General features: G+C 48.7%; 1 protein-coding gene across 2 annotated transcripts in view; it reads left to right on the forward strand.

The window, feature by feature from the left end:
* The window catches only part of LOC121004805 (ABC-type organic anion transporter ABCA8-like), a 525,268-nt gene that overhangs the window by 465,626 nt on the left and 42,819 nt on the right, over positions 1-16,823 (forward strand). For both annotated transcript variants that reach the window (XM_040437168.1, XM_040437167.1), the window contains exon 26: positions 4,105-4,221. In XM_040437168.1, the coding sequence (XP_040293102.1) occupies positions 4,105-4,221 (117 nt within the window). The remainder of the gene's footprint in view (positions 1-4,104; positions 4,222-16,823) is intronic.

Raw genomic sequence — 16,823 nt, forward strand, 5'->3', positions numbered from 1 at the left:
AGGCATATAGGGGCTAATCATGAGGGGCATATGGGGGCTAATGAGGGGCATATGGGGGCTAATGATGAGAGGCATATGGGGGCTAATCATGAGAGGCATATAGGGGCTAATCATGAGGGGCATATGGGGGCTAATCATGAGGGGCATATGGGGGCTAATGATGAGGGGCATATGGGGGCTAATGATGAGGGGCATATGGGGGCTAATCATGAGGCATATGGGGGCTAATCATAAGGCATATGGGGGCTAATCATAATGGGCATATGGGGGCTAATCATGAGAGGCATATGGGGGCTAATCATGAGAGGCATATGGGGGCTAATCATGAGAGGCATATGGGGGCTAATCATGAGAGGCATATGGGGGCTAATCATAAGGCATATGGGGGCTAATCATAAGGCATATGGGGGCTAATCATAATGGGCATATGGGGGCTAATCATGAGGGGTGTATGGGGGCTAATCATGAGAGGCGTATGGGGGCTAATCATGAGAGGCATATGGGGGCTAATCATGAGAGGCATATGGGGGCTAATCATGAGAGGCATATGGGGGCTAATCGTGAGGGGCGTATGGGGGCTAATCATGAGGGGCATATGGGGGCTAATGATGAGGGGCGTTTGGGGGCTAATGATGAGAGGCATATGGGGGCTAATGATGAGGGGCATATGGGAGCTAATCATGAGGGGCATATGGGGGCTAATCATGAGAGGCATATGGGGGCTAATCATGAGAGGCGTATGGGGGCTAATCATGAGGGGCATATGGGGGCTAATCATGAGGGGCGTATGGGGGCTAATCATGAGGGGCATATGGGGGCTAATGATGAGAGGCATATGGGGGCTAATCATGAGGGGTGTATGGGGGCTAATCATGAGGGGCATATGGGGGCTAATGATGAGAGGCATATGGGGGCTAATCATGAGGGGCGTATGGGGGCTAATCATGAGGGGCATATGGGGGCTAATCATGAGAGGCATATGGGGCTAATCATGATGGGCATATGGGGGCTAATCATGATTGGCATATGGGGGCTAATCATGAGGGGTATATGGGGGCTAATCATGATGGGCATATGGGGGCTAATCATGAGAGGCGTATGGGGGCTAATCATGAGGGGCGTATGGGGGCTAATCATGAGGGGCGTATGGGGGCTAATCATGAGAGGCATATGGGGGCTAATCATGAGGGGCATATGGGGGCTAATGATGAGAGGCATATGGGGGCTAATCATGAGGGGCATATGGGGGCTAATCATGAGAGGCATATGGGGCTAATCATGAGGCATATGGGGGCTAATCATGAGGGGCATATGGGGGCTAATGATGAGGGGCATATGGGGGCTAATCATGAGGCATATGGGGGCTAATGATGAGGGGCATATGGGGGCTAATGATGAGGGGCATATGGGGGCTAATCATGAGGCATATGGGGGCTAATCATAATGGGCATATGGGGGCTAATCCCTAATCATGAGAGGCATTTGGGGGGCTAATGATGAGGGGCATATGGGGGCTAATGATGAGGGGCGTATGGGGGCTAATCATGAGGGGCGTATGGGGGCTAATCATGAGAGGCATATGGGGGCTAATCATGAGAGGCATATGGGGGCTAATCATGAGGGGCATTTGAGGGCTAATCATGAGGGGCGTATGGGGGCTAATCATGAGAGGCATATGGGGGCTAATGATGAGGGGCATATGGGGGCTAATGATAAGGCATATGGGGGCTAATCATGATGGGCATATGGGGGCTAATCATGATGGGCGTATGGGGGCTAATTCCTAATCATGAGGGGAATATGGGGGCTAATGAGAGGCATAATAAGTGTCTTCTACAGATCCACCATAACACTGCGCCTGCGCACTGACGAGAGACAGAAAGAAGAGGATAGAATCCGTGGAAGCGAGCAGAGGACGGCACAGCAGACGACTGAACAGCTTCTTTTGTAAGTAAATTGTTTTATTATAAATGTATCCCTGCAGACCGCAATTCTCTCGTATTTTGTAATCTTATTTATATATACTTATTTTGTTTTTGCCCCCCCCCCTTTTTTGACTGTGGTATCTTTGTGCCCCCCCTATATATTGTTCGTAGAGTCGCCACTGGTTACCATAGTAACCTCCTTTGCCGACCTCTTACAGGTCCCGTATCAGTGTTATAACCACTTGCATTTTTATACCATTTTATGTAGGTCGGAATAGTTTGTGGTTCTGCTATTTCTTTACCTTAAATATCCTAAGGAATCTACAGGGTTAATCACTGTTTTCCAGTCTAAGAGGGTTAATCCCTATTTCCGGTTTTATGGGTATATAATGGTGCGTCTTTGTTATCTGCACAAGCCTGATGAAGGCGGCGGACCGCCACAGAAACGTGTAGCTTGCCTATGTTGTTAAATAAATCCATACCAACCCTGAAGTCCTCGGGTGCAGCGCTCTGTCTTTCTGTTCCTGTCTCCAGTACCTTCCGGCCTCCTGCAGTGTCCGGCTCTCATCGCAGCAGCCTGGTTCTTCCTCCCGGAGTGGGCGAAACTTCGCTATGCTCTAGTAATGTGCCTAGACCTGCACAACTCTGTATGGCAAGGTGCACCTGCGGCCATTCCATATCCCTCGACGACATCAAACTGGTGGGAATGATCTGTGATGTCACCAGTGGGAATCATCTGTGATGTCATAGGCGTGATGATATCTATCACAGGTGTGAATGATTTATGTATGACCTCATAGGTGGCAGTGATCTATGATGTCACAGGTGGTGGTGATGTATGATGTCACAGGTGGTGGTGATGTATGATGTCACAGGTGGTGGTGATCTATGATGTCACAGGTGGTGGTGATGTATGATGGCACAGGTGGTGGTGATCTATGATGTCACAGGTGGTGGTGATCTATGATGGCACAGGTGGTGGTGATCTATGATGTCACAGGTGGTGGTGATCTATGATGTCACAGGTGGTGGTGATCTATGATGGCACAGGTGGTGGTGATGTATGATGTCACAGGTGGTGGTGATGTATGATGTCACAGGTGGTGGTGATCTATGATGTCACAGGTGGTGGTGATGTATGATGTCACAGGTGGTGGTGATGTATGATGTCACAGGTGGTGGTGATGTATGATGTCACAGGTGGTGGTGATGTATGATGTCACAGGTGGTGGTGATCTATGATGTCACAGGTGGTGGTGATGTATGATGTCACAGGTGGTGGTGATGTATGATGTCACAGGTGGTGGTGATGTATGATGGCACAGGTGGTGGTGATCTATGATGTCACAGGTGGTGGTGATCTATGATGTCACAGGTGGTGGTGATCTATGATGTCACAGGTGGTGGTGTTCTATGATGACACAGGTGGTGGTGATGTATGATGTCACAGGTGGTGGTTATTCTGCCACAGATGTACGTTAGAGAAAATCCCTTGATTGATTGTGAGTGATAGCCCCTGTACAAGCAATGGTAGATAGCTGAACTCACTAATATCTCCAGATGTAGGCAACAGTTGCATGTAATGATCCAGTGAGGAGAATACAATGGTGAAGCTTTGATCATTTATTGATTTGCCTTGAAAAACAAATGAGGGGAATCAGGGTATGCTAGAGGATATTAGAGGTCAAAAAGAATTGCTCTCACCAGGTGGAAGTCTGCCACAAAGAGGAAGTACGAAGGACCTTACAGAGGATGTGATATCACAAAAGAGGGAGGAGAGCAATGCAATAGAAATTTACATAACACACTATAAAATGCATTATAAGAATAACCACAGGGTGGCAGCGTTACACAACATAGTAAATGATAAGATAATGCAAACACAACAATTAGTGGAATAGAAGAATAAAGGCTGGAACAGCACAGTGGTGATCTATGATGTCACAGGTGGTGGTGATCTATGATGTCACAGGTGGTGGTGATCTATGATGTCACAGGTGGTGGTGATCTATGATGTCACAGGTGGTGGTGATCTATGATGTCACAGGTGGTGGTGATCTATGATGTCACAGGTGGTGGTGATCTATGATGTCACAGGTGGCAGTGATCTATGATGTCACAGGTGGTTATCTATGATATTGTGATTTACTCTCATTATTTCTCATGTTTCTTCTTGCAGATGGTATTGGGTCCCTTGCCCTTTTATTCTTTATTTCTTATGGATTTGAGCAGTTTGTTAATCGCCTCTCTGTTCCTGGTGCCTCCCTGTAACTTAGGAGCATTTCTATCGCATCTGGTGAGTGGAGTAAAGTGTATTCAGCATTTTATTTACAGGTCACCGAAAAACAACCCACGACCATTATAATATTATATAGTAAGGGGCTTATAATGTTCTGTGCCGCACACCCAGACTGGAGCTCAGCAGAGGTCAAGAGGCAGGTGCTTCCACCATCACGACTGTGCCATTTCTAAACTTCTACCCAATTCCTTACTCTTTGGCAGTATTATATGGCCTCTACACAGTACTGTTATCACTGCACTGTATGGTTCTGTTCTGTAGATACTCAAATAGTATTATTGTATATAGATGCTACATATTAGTGTTCTGTGGGTACTGTAGGATAGCATTATGTGGGCACTGTAGGATAGTATTATGTGGGCACTGTAGGATAGCATTATGTGGGCACTGTAGGATAGCATTATGTGGGTACTGTAGGATAGCATTATGTGGGTACTGTAGGATAGTATTATGGGCACTGTAGGATAGTATTATGGGCACTGTAGGATAGTATTATGCGGGCACTGTAGGATAGTATTATGTGCACTGTAGGATAGTATTATGTGGGTACTGTAGGATAGTATTATGTGCACTGTAGGATAGTATTATGGGCACTGTAGGATAGTATTATGGGCACTGTAGGATAGTATTATGTGGGTACTGTAGGATAGTATTATGTGCACTGTAGGATAGTATTATGGGCACTGTAGGATAGTATTATGGGCACTGTAGGATAGTATTATGTGGGCACGGTAGGATAGTATTATGTGGGCACTGTAGGATAGTTTGTGGGCACTGTAGGATAGTATTATGGGCACGGTAGGATAGTATTATGTGCACTGTAGGATAGTATTATGTGGGCACTGTAGGATAGTATTATGTGGGCACTGTAGGATAGTATGTGGGCACTGTAGGATAGTATTATGGGCACTGTAGGATAGTATTATGCGCACTGTAGGATAGTATTATGTGGGCACGGTAGGATAGTATTATGTGCACTATAGGATAGCATTATGTGGGCACTGTAGGTTTGTTTTATGTGGGCACTGTAGGAAAGTATTATATGCACTGTAGGATAGTATTATGTGCACTGTAGGATAGCATTATGTGTGCACTGTAGGATAGCATTATGTGGACACTGTAGGATAGTATTATGTGGGCACTGTATGGTAGCATTATGTGGGCACTGTAGGATAGTATTATGGGCACTGTAGGATAGTATTATGTACTGTGCACTGTAGGATAGTATTATGCGGGCACTGTAGGATAGTATTATGCGGGCACTGTAGGAAAGTATTATATGCACTGTAGGATACTATTATGTGGGTACTGTAGGATAGCATTATGTGGGCACTGTAGGATAGCATTATGTGGGCACTGTAGGATAGCATTATGTGGGCACTGTAGGATATCATTATGTGGGCACTGTAAGATAGTATTATGTGCACTGTAGGATAGTATTATGCGGGCACTGTAGGATAGTATTATATGCACTGTAGGATAGTATTATGTGGGCACTGTAGGATAGTATTATGCGGGCACTGTAAGATAGTATTATGTGCACTGTAGGATAGTATTATGGGCACTGTAGGATAGCATTATGTAGGCACTGTATGATAGCATTATGTGGGCACTGTAGGATAGTATTATGTGGGCACTGTAGTATAGTATTATGGGCACTGTAGGATAGTATTATGTGGGTACTATAGGATAGTATTATGTGGGTACTGTAGGATAGTATTATGCGGGCACTGTAGGATAGTATTATGGGCACTGTAGGATAGCATTATGGGCACTGTAGGATAGTATTATAGGCACTGTAGGATAGTATTATGCGGGCACGGTAGGATAGTATTATGTGCACTGTAGAATAGTATTATGTGGGCACTGTAGGATAGTATTATGTGGGCAATGTAGGATAGTATGCGGGCACTGTAGGATAGTATTATGGGCACTGTAGGATAGTATTAAGCACACTGTAGGATAGTATTATGTGGGCACGCTAGGATAGTATTATGTGCACTGTAGGATAGCATTATGTGGGCACTGTAGGATAGTATTATGTGGGCACTGTAGGATAGTATGTGGGCACTGTAGGATAGTATTATGGGCACTGTAGGATAGTATTTTGGGCACTGTAGGATAGTATTATGTGCACTGTAGGATAGTATTATGCGGCACTGTAGGAAAGTATTATGTGGGCACTTTAGGATAGTATTATGCAGGCACTATAGGATAGTATTATGGGCACTGTAGGATAGTATTATGCGGGCACTGTAGGATAGTATTATGGGCACTGTAGGATAGTATTATGCGGGCACTATAGGATAGCATTATGCAGGCACTGTAGGATAGCATTATGTGCACTATAGGATAGTATTATGCGGTGTCACGGAACCATGAACCAGACGTACAACAAGAGATAAGTGAAAATAAGAAGGCTTTATTGAAAATAAAGCTGTAAAGCAAAAGTCCAAACGGATGGTGAAACCGAGCAGAGTCTTTGCGAAGCCAGAGGTCAGGAACCAGAAGGGTAGTCAGACGAAGCCAGGATCAGGAACCAGCAGGGTAGTCAGACGAAGCCAGGATCAGGAACCAGCAGGGTAGTCAGACGAAGCCAGGATCAGGAACCAGCAGGGTAGTCAGACGAAGCCAGGATCAGGAACCAGAAGGGTAGTCAGACGAAGCCAGGATCAGGAACCAGAAGCAGCAGCAGTCTTAGAAGCATGTGAGCACAAGAGGACCAAGCAAGGAACTGAAGCCACAGACCTCCTATATATATGAGCTAGGCATCCAGCTCCTCCCAGGGGAAGGAGGAGCCGCAGGGTGGAAGGCTACAAGAAACCCAGAAACCAAGATGGCCGCCAGCACATGTCAAACGAAGGAGAGCAGCAAGCAGGTAAGACCATGACAGTACCTCCCCCTCAAGGGCCCCTCCTCCGCGGAGCACAAAACGGTTTCTGAGGGAAGCGTGCGTGGAAGGCTCGGAGCAAGGCAGGAGCATGGACATCTGCGGAGGGAACCCAGGAACGCTCCTCTGGACCATAACCACGCCAATGGACCAAAAACTGCAACCGACCGCGGACCAGGCGTGAGTCCAGGATATTGCTCACCTCATATTCCTCACGATTGCCCACTTGGACCGGACGAGGCCGAGGAACCGAGGAAGTGAAACGATTACACACCAGTGGCTTCAACAGGGAGACATGAAACACGTTAGAGATCCGCATGCCAGGAGGAAGCGCAAGGGCATAGGCTACCGGGTTTACCCTGCGAAGCACTCGGAAGGGACCAACAAAGCGAGGCGCCAGCTTGGGAGTGGGCACTCGAAGGTTGAGGTTGCGGGTGGACAACCATACACGGTCTCCGACCTGGTAGGAAGGAGCAGGCGCTCGTCTGCGATCAGCCTGGAGTCTCTGGCGCTGCGCAGAGACCTCAAGGGACTTCTGGATCTGTACCCAAGAAGCACGTAGGACGGAAAGGTGATCCTCCACAGCCGGAATATCCTGGGGAGAGAATACCTCCGGTAACACGGCAGGTTGGAACCCATAATTGGCCATGAAGGGAGACGTCCCAGAGGAAGAGTTCACCGCCGTGTTCCTGGCAAACTCAGCCCAAGGCAGGAGGTCAACCCAATTGTCTTGGTGATCGGAGACATAGCAACGAAGGAATTGCTCCAAGGCCTGATTGGATCGTTCTGCGGCCCCATTGGACTGAGGGTGGTAGGCCGAGGAGAAGGAGAGATGAATCCCCAACTGGGAGCAAAAGGCGCGCCAGAACCTGGACACAAACTGACTCCCCCGATCCGACACAATCTCCTTAGGCAAACCGTGCAACCGGAAGACCTCCCTGCCAAAAATCGTGGCCAACTCTTGTGCAGAGGGTAACTTCTTGAGAGGAACACAGTGGCACATTTTGGAAAACCGATCCACAATCATGAGAATGACCGTATGGCCTCGGGATGCAGGGAGGTCCACAATGAAATCCATCCCCAGGTGTGACCATGGACGCTCCCCGGTGGCTATGGGTTGCAGAAGGCCAAACGGAAGGTGCCGAGGGGACTTACTCTGGGCACAAACGGAGCATGCCGCTACATATGCGGCGATGTCGGAACGTAGGGAAGGCCACCAGAACAGACGTGAAACAGCCCAGGACAGCTGATTCTTTCCAGGATGCCCCGCGGTCTTGGAGTTATGGTAGGTTCGCAACAACCGAGTGCGCAACTCCTCAGGCACAAAACATCTGCCGTTGGGTCTCCCAGAGGGAGCACCAGATTGAGCCGCCAAAATCTGCTCACCCAGGGGAGAGGTCAGGCTGGTGCGAATGGCGGCCAGGATCTGATTCGGAGGTATGACCGAAGTCGGAATCGACTCCTCCCTGGACAGCTCGGAGTACTGCCGTGATAAGGCATCCGCCCTGATGTTCTTGGAACCGGGTAGGTAGGAGACCACATAATTAAAACGTGACAAGAACAGAGCCCATCTGGCCTGACGTGGTGTCAATCTCTTGGCCTCAGAAAGGTAGGTCAGATTCTTGTGGTCCGTCAGGATGAGAACCGGAACCACCGAACCCTCGAGCAAGTGCCTCCATTCTTTAAGGGCCTGCACGATGGCCAATAACTCCCTGTCACCAATCTGATAGTTGCACTCCGCGGAAGACAGTTTCCGGGAGTAAAACCCACAAGGAAGCAGAGGACCCTCTGGTGTTCTACGCTGAGACAGAAGGGCGCCTACTCCCGTCTCAGACGCGTCCACCTCGAGGACAAAGGGCAACCCAGGGTTGGGATGCGACAGAATCGGAGCCGACACAAAGGCGGACTTTAGGGCCTCAAAAGCTCGGATGGCCTCGAGCGGCCAGACCTGGGAATTACTGCCCTTCCTGGTCAGATCCGTGAGAGGCTTGGCCAGCATGGAAAAGTCCCTGATGAACTTCCGATAATAATTGGCGAAGCCCAAAAAGCGCTGCAGGGAACGAAGACCACTGGGCTGGGGCCACTGTAAGACAGCCGAAACCTTCTCAGGATCCATGGAGAACCCCTCAGCGGAAATGATGTAACCTAAGAAGGTTACCTGGGATCGGTGAAATTCGCATTTCGCAAGCTTACCGAACAGCTTGTTCTCTCGTAACCGTTGCAACACTCGTCTGACATCCAGAATGTGGGCCTCCATGGATTCAGAATATACCAAGATGTCATCCAAATAGACTACCACACACTGCTGCAACAGGTCACGGAAAACATCGTTGAAGAATTCCTGAAAGACTGCGGGCGCATTGCACAACCCAAAGGGCATAACCAAGGATTCGTAATGACCGGTCCTGGTGTTAAACGCGGTCTTCCACTCATCGCCCGCCTTGATCCTTACCAGGTTATATGCCGCCCTCAGGTCGAGTTTGGTAAAGACCGTGGCCCCTTTAAGGCGATCGAACAGCTCGGAAATCAAGGGTATCGGGTAAGCGTTCTTGATCGTGATGCGATTGAGACCCCTGTAATCGATGCAAGGCCTCAACTCACCGCCCTTCTTTTTCACAAAGAAAAATCCAGCCCCTGCCGGGGACGAAGATTTGCGAATGTGTCCGCGTGAAAGCGCCTCCCTCACGTACTCCTCCATGGCCTCATTCTCCGCTACCGACAGTGGATAGACTTTGCCACGAGGAGGAACGGCACCAGATTGTAACTCTATGGCACAATCATATGGGCGGTGCGGAGGTAGGGCAACCGCGCGCACCTTATCGAATACATCCCGGTACTCCTCATATTCAGGAGGCAACAGAGAGTCCGAGGAAGTACACAGCAACTTGACAGACCCATGGATGCAACTAGCCCCACACTGCGGTGACCACGAGAGGATCTCGACCGATCTCCAATCGAAAGTCGGATTATGCTTCTGGAGCCAGGGGTACCCCAAGACCACCGAGTAGTGTGGAGACGAAATAACCTGGAGGCAGACCGACTCTCTGTGAACGGCACCAATGGCTATCCCCACTGGAAGGGTCTCATGAGTCACGTGTGGCGGCAGAAGGGGTCTGCCGTCTATCGCCTCAAGAGCCAGTGGGGAACCTCGAGCCTGCAGAGGAATGGAATTGGCGGCAGCGAACACACTATCAATGAACAAACCACCAGCACCAGAGTCCACCAACGCCTGGGTCGTCACCGAGCCCCCGACCCAGGAGAGGACAACAGTGATCAGTGGTTTGTCAACACGGGAAACCGGGGACGAGGAGACTCCACCCAAGATCTGCCCCCGACAGGATCTCAGGGTACGAGCGTTTCCCGGACGGTTCGGACATGCCAACCGAAAATGCCCACCGAGACCACAGTACATGCATCGGCCCTCACGTCTCCGGAGTGCCCTCTCCCCCTCGGACAGGCGAGCAAACCCCAGCTGCATGGGTTCACCCCCAGACAAGTCATCCCCAGGAGGCGTGGGAGGAGAGGGAGGCACGGGTGGGACAGCAAACGTAGGCACCAATCTGTTAGAAGACCTCCGCAGGTTCTCCTTAAAGGAAGGTCTCTCCCTGAGTCTGGTGTCAATCAAAATCAGGAAAGAAATAAGAGACTCGAGCTCAACTGGTAGGTCCTTAGCTGCAACCTCATCCTTCAAGGCATCCGAGAGACCATGAGAGAAAGCAGTGACCAGAGCCTCATTATTCCAGCCCACCTCTGCTGCCAGGGTACGAAACTCAATGGCGTATTCAGCTACGGATCGTGAACCCTGTCTGATGGACATAAGGAGCTTCGCAGCAGAGGCAGCACGAGCCGGCACATCGAATACCTTCCGAAGAGAAGCAACAAAACCGGAAAACTCGGCAACCACCGGATTGTTGTTCTCCCATAAAGGGCTGGCCCAGGCCAAGGCCTTGTCCGAGAGCAGCGAGATCAAGAAGCCCACCTTTGATCTCTCAGTAGGAAAGGCATGTGGCAGCAACTCGAAATAAATGCCCACCTGGTTAAGGAAACCTCGGCACTGAGTTGGCTCTCCCCCAAAGCGCTGTGGAAGAGGGGCAGAACCGGTCATACCCCGAAATACCGCAGGCGCAACAACAGGTGTCGGAGTAGACTCTGGCGCAACAACCGGAGCGGCAGTAGGAGCGACAACCGACCCATCGGCAACGGGAGCGAAATGAGCCGTGCATTCAAGCAGGGTTTGCAACGCCACAGCGAACCGACCCAACAGGTGATCCTGCTGATCAAGTCTGGCAACCAGCGTGGGTAGCGAGGATGGCCCTGTACCGTCAGAATTCATGGCTTGGTCCTAATGTCACGGAACCATGAACCAGACGTACAACAAGAGATAAGTGAAAATAAGAAGGCTTTATTGAAAATAAAGCTGTAAAGCAAAAGTCCAAACGGATGGTGAAACCGAGCAGAGTCTTTGCGAAGCCAGAGGTCAGGAACCAGAAGGGTAGTCAGACGAAGCCAGGATCAGGAACCAGCAGGGTAGTCAGACGAAGCCAGGATCAGGAACCAGCAGGGTAGTCAGACGAAGCCAGGATCAGGAACCAGCAGGGTAGTCAGACGAAGCCAGGATCAGGAACCAGAAGGGTAGTCAGACGAAGCCAGGATCAGGAACCAGAAGCAGCAGCAGTCTTAGAAGCATGTGAGCACAAGAGGACCAAGCAAGGAACTGAAGCCACAGACCTCCTATATATATGAGCTAGGCATCCAGCTCCTCCCAGGGGAAGGAGGAGCCGCAGGGTGGAAGGCTACAAGAAACCCAGAAACCAAGATGGCCGCCAGCACATGTCAAACGAAGGAGAGCAGCAAGCAGGTAAGACCATGACATGCGGGCACTGTAGGAAAGTATTATGCAGCCACTTTAGGATAGTATTATGCGGGCACTGTAGGATAGTATTATGGGCACTGTAGGATATTATTATGCGGGCACTGTAGGATAGCATTATGTGGGCACTGTAGGATAGTTTTATATGCACTGTAGGATAGTATTATGCGGGCACTGTAGGATAGTATTATGGGCACTTTAGGATAGTAATATACGGGCACTGTAGGATAGTATTATGTGGGCACTGTAGGATAGTATTATGTGCACTGTAGGCTAGTATTATGTGCACTGTAGGATAGCATTATGTGGGCACTGTAGGCTAGTATTATGTGCACTGTAGGATAGTATTATGTGCACTGTAGGATAGTATTATGTGCACTGTAGGCTAGTATTATGTGCACTGTAGGATAGTATTATGTGCACTGTAGGATAGTATTATGTGGGCACTGTAGGATAGTATTATGTGCACTGTAGGCTAGTATTATGTGCACTGTAGGATAGTATTATGTGCACTGTAGGATAGTATTATGTGCACTGTAGGATAGTATTATGTGCACTGTAGTATAGCATTATGTGCACTGTAGGATAGCATTATGTGCACTGTAGGATAGTATTATTGGTACTGTAGGATAGTATGATGTGCACTGTAGGATAGTATTATGTGCACTGTAGGATAGTATTATGTGCACTGTAGGATAGTATTATGGGCACTGTAGGATAGTATTATGTGCACTGTAGTATAGTATTATGTGCACTGTAGTATAGTATTATGGGCACTGTAGTATAGTATTATGTGCACTGTAGGATAGTATTATGTGCACTGTCGGATAGTATTATGTGCACTGTAGGATAGTATTATGCGTACTGTAGGATAGTATGATGTGCACTGTAGGATAGTATTATGAGCACTGTAGGCTATTATTATGTGCACTGTAGGATAGTATTATGTGCACTGTAGGATAGTATTATGTGCACTGTAGGATAGTATTATGTGCACTGTATGCTAGTATTATGTGCACTGTAGGATAGTGTTATGTGGGCGCTGTAGGATAGTGTAACGGACCGTTTCAGCAGACAAGGGGTTAAAATCAGTTTAGGCGATGTGCCCCTTTCTGAGAGACAGGCACAGCTACTGCAGGACACCAACTCCCGAACTGGATACAAAATAGCACTCCAAACTGGAACCTCACGAATAGCTGCTAGCAGACGAACAGGAATCAGCTTACACTCCTGGCAATCAGTCTCTAACAGCATACAGCGGATCCCCCCAATAACGAGACAAGGCTCCGTGTTGAGGGTCAAGCAGTGGTCTGAGGTGCTGGCACACCCAGCCTGGTTTTTATTACAGTCTTTTCAAATACAGGACCGCCCACAGGGAGGTATAAAACAACCAATCACATATCAGTTACATCCCACATATTCCCTCCCCTTATCCTGAGAGGAAACTCAATTACACATACAGTTAAAACATACTTTCTACCTAACTTTCATAACTCTAAAACCATACATCACATTCACATAAAAATTACATATTCACAATCAATCCATTCAGGGGAACAACATATTACAAAATGGCATGAATCAGACCAGGGGTTGAATAGTTAGTAAAAGTATCTTTTGGGCCCTGGCTGGCAGCATGGCAATCTGGCTCAAGCAGGTTTTACAGAGACAATACATCCCCACAATGCATCATGGTTTCCTCCTCTCTGCCCTGGAGACACCCGAGGCGTAATCCAATTATCTCTCAAGACAAAGAGAAGTCACCAATACACATGTGCAGACAACAGAACAGACATCACCATTTAAACACACAATGGGACAATGGCACAATAGAAACACACCCAGCATATTCCTCCCAAGCTGACAAGTTACACTTATTATAAATTGTTACAACTTTGTGAGTTTACATTGGCCATACATATAACTTACATCAATTTAAACAGTATAACTTGGGGACAAACCTATGCAAAATTCACTTGAATAGGTTCAGGGGTTTAAAAGTTAGTATGGGCCATAATCCTGAGGCAAGAGGCTGATAAACAGGCCTCTCCAAAACCCAGTGGCGAGGTTGGTTTCGCCACACATCTTCCCCCCCCAGGGAAGACTAACCAGATATCTGACCTCACGCGGGTCGGTACCTGAGTTAGTCTGGCAGCCCACCCACAACCCAATACTGGACCTGTTGCATTTGGTAGCCTGTCTCTGTCCAGTGAGTCCACCAAGGTTATGTTGGAAGCTGGTACTCCCGGTCTCTGTGTTGCTCCCTGGCTTAGAGTCTGGTTGTTGGAGGGGGAGACCGACTGTCTCTACCCCCTGTGCTGTAGGTGCAGAGACCACGGTCCCATCTGCACTGTTGTGGGGCTTACTGTCTCCCCCTGATGCGTTAAGCTGCCGCTGGGGAGAGGGGGTAACGAGCTCCTCTCCCATACATACTTCCAGCCACTGGGGAGGGCGACCGACCGTCTCCGCTCCCAATACAGTGTCCTGCTGCTGGGGATAGGAGACTGGGCTCTCTATTCCCTGCTGGACACTCTGCCGCTGGGGAATGGAGACTGGGCTCCCAATTCCCAAAAAATCACTCTGCTGCTGGGGGGCAGGAACAACTACCTCTGCCCCCTGTAACTCAGCCTGCCGCTGGGGAGGGAGGACGCTGCTCTCCTCTCCCTGCATTTCACACTGCCTTCCCGGCATATCACTCTGCTGCTGGGGGGCAGGAACAACTACCTCTGCCCCCTGTAACTCAGCCTGCCGCTGGGGAGGGAGGACGCTGCTCTCCTCTCCCTGCATTTCACACTGCCTTCCCGGCATATCACTCTGCTGCTGGGGGGCAGGAACAACTACCTCTGCCCCCTGTAACTCAGCCTGCCGCTGGGGAGGGAGGACGCTGCTCTCCTCTCCCTGCACTTCACACTGCCGCTGGGGAATGGAGACTGGGCTCCCAATTCCCTGCAATTCACACTGCCGCTGGGGAATGGAGACTGGGCTCCCAATTCCCTGCAATTCACACTGCCGCTGGGGAATGGAGACTGGGCTCCCAATTCCCTGCTGGACACTGCCGCTGGGGAGAGGAGACTGAGCTCCCTGTCCCGCAACTGTAACTTCCGATGGAGGTCCACCCAACGTGGCAGCTGACCGTCCCCTTCTGCCCGGTATAGTAGGGTCTTGAACACTAGACTCCTCACGAACTTCACGTATTTCTCAGCTGGATCTGGTCCGAAGAAGTTCAGCCGCAACCACATCATACGGTCAAATTCCTCCACAGAGTATCTGTACTCCACTGCTGGTTCCATCCTGGTGCTTTTAGGGTCGCTGTACTGAGACATGCGTTGCCCTTAAGTTATAAAATCCAAAGAAATGGTGTCTCCTGTAGCTGTCCTTCTGGCTGTAGGAACGATCCCGCTGCTTGCCACCAATGTAACGGACTGTTTCAGCAGACAAGGGGTTAAAATCCGTTTAGGCGATGTGCCCCTTTCTGAGAGACAGGCACAGCTACTGCAGAACACCAACTCCCGAACTGGATACAAAGTAGCACTCCGAACTGGAACCTCACGAATAGCTGCTAGCAGACGAACAGGAATCAGCTTACACTCCTGGCAATCAGTCTCTAACAGCATACAGCGGATCCCCCCAATAACGAGACAAGGCTCCGTGTTGAGGGTCAAGCAGTGGTCTGAGGTGCTGGTACACCCAGCCTGGTTTTTATTACAGTCTTTTCAAATACAGGACCGCCCACAGGGAGGTATAAAACAACCAATCACATATCAGTTACATCCCACATATTCCCTCCCCTTATCCTGAGAGGAAATTCAATTACACATACAGTTAAAACATACTTTCTACCTAACTTTCATAACTCTAAAACCATACATCACATTCACATAAAAATTACATATTCACAATCAATCCATTCAGGGGAACAACATATTACAAAATGGCATGAATCAGACCAGGGGTTGAAAAGTTAGTAAAAGTATCTTTTGGGCCCTGGCTGGCAGCATGGCAATCTGGCTCAAGCAGGTTTTACAGAGACAATACATCCCCACAATGCATCATGGTTTCCTCCTCTCTGCCCTGGAGACACCCGAGGCGTAATACAAATATCTCTCAAGACAAAGAGGAATCACCAATACACATGTGGATATAACAGGACAGACATCACCATTTAAACACACAATGGCACAATAGAAACACACCCAGCATATTCCTCCCAAGCTGACAAGTTACACTTATTATAAATTGTTACAACTTTGTGAGTTTACATTGGCCATACATATAACTTACATCAATTTAAACAGTATAACTTGGGGACAAACCTATCCAAAATTCACTTGAATAGGTTCAGGGGTTTAAAAGTTAGTATGGGCCATAATCCTGAGGCAAGAGGCTGATAAACAGGCCTCTCCAAAACCCAGTGGCGAGGTTGGTTTCGCCACAGATAGTATTATGTGGGTACTGTAGGATAGCATTATGTGGGCACTGTAGGATAGCATTATGTGGGCACTGTAGGATACCATTAAGTGGGTACTGTAGGATAGCATTATGTGGGCACTGTAGGCTAGTATTATGTGCACTGTAGGCTAGTATTATGTGCACTGTAGGATAGTATTATGCGCACTGTAGGATAGTATTATGCGCACTGTAGGCTAGTATTATGCACACTGTAGGATAGTATTATGGGCACTGTAGGATAGTATTATGGGCACTGTAGGATAGTATTATGTGCACTGTAGGCTAGTATTATGTGCACTGTAGGATAGTAATATGTGCACTGTAGGATAGTATTATGTGCACTGTAGGATAGTATTATGTGCACTGTAGGATAGTATTATGTGCACTGTA

Source organism: Bufo bufo, chromosome 6, assembly GCF_905171765.1.
Source record: "Bufo bufo chromosome 6, aBufBuf1.1, whole genome shotgun sequence".
Classification (NCBI taxonomy): domain Eukaryota; kingdom Metazoa; phylum Chordata; class Amphibia; order Anura; family Bufonidae; genus Bufo; species Bufo bufo.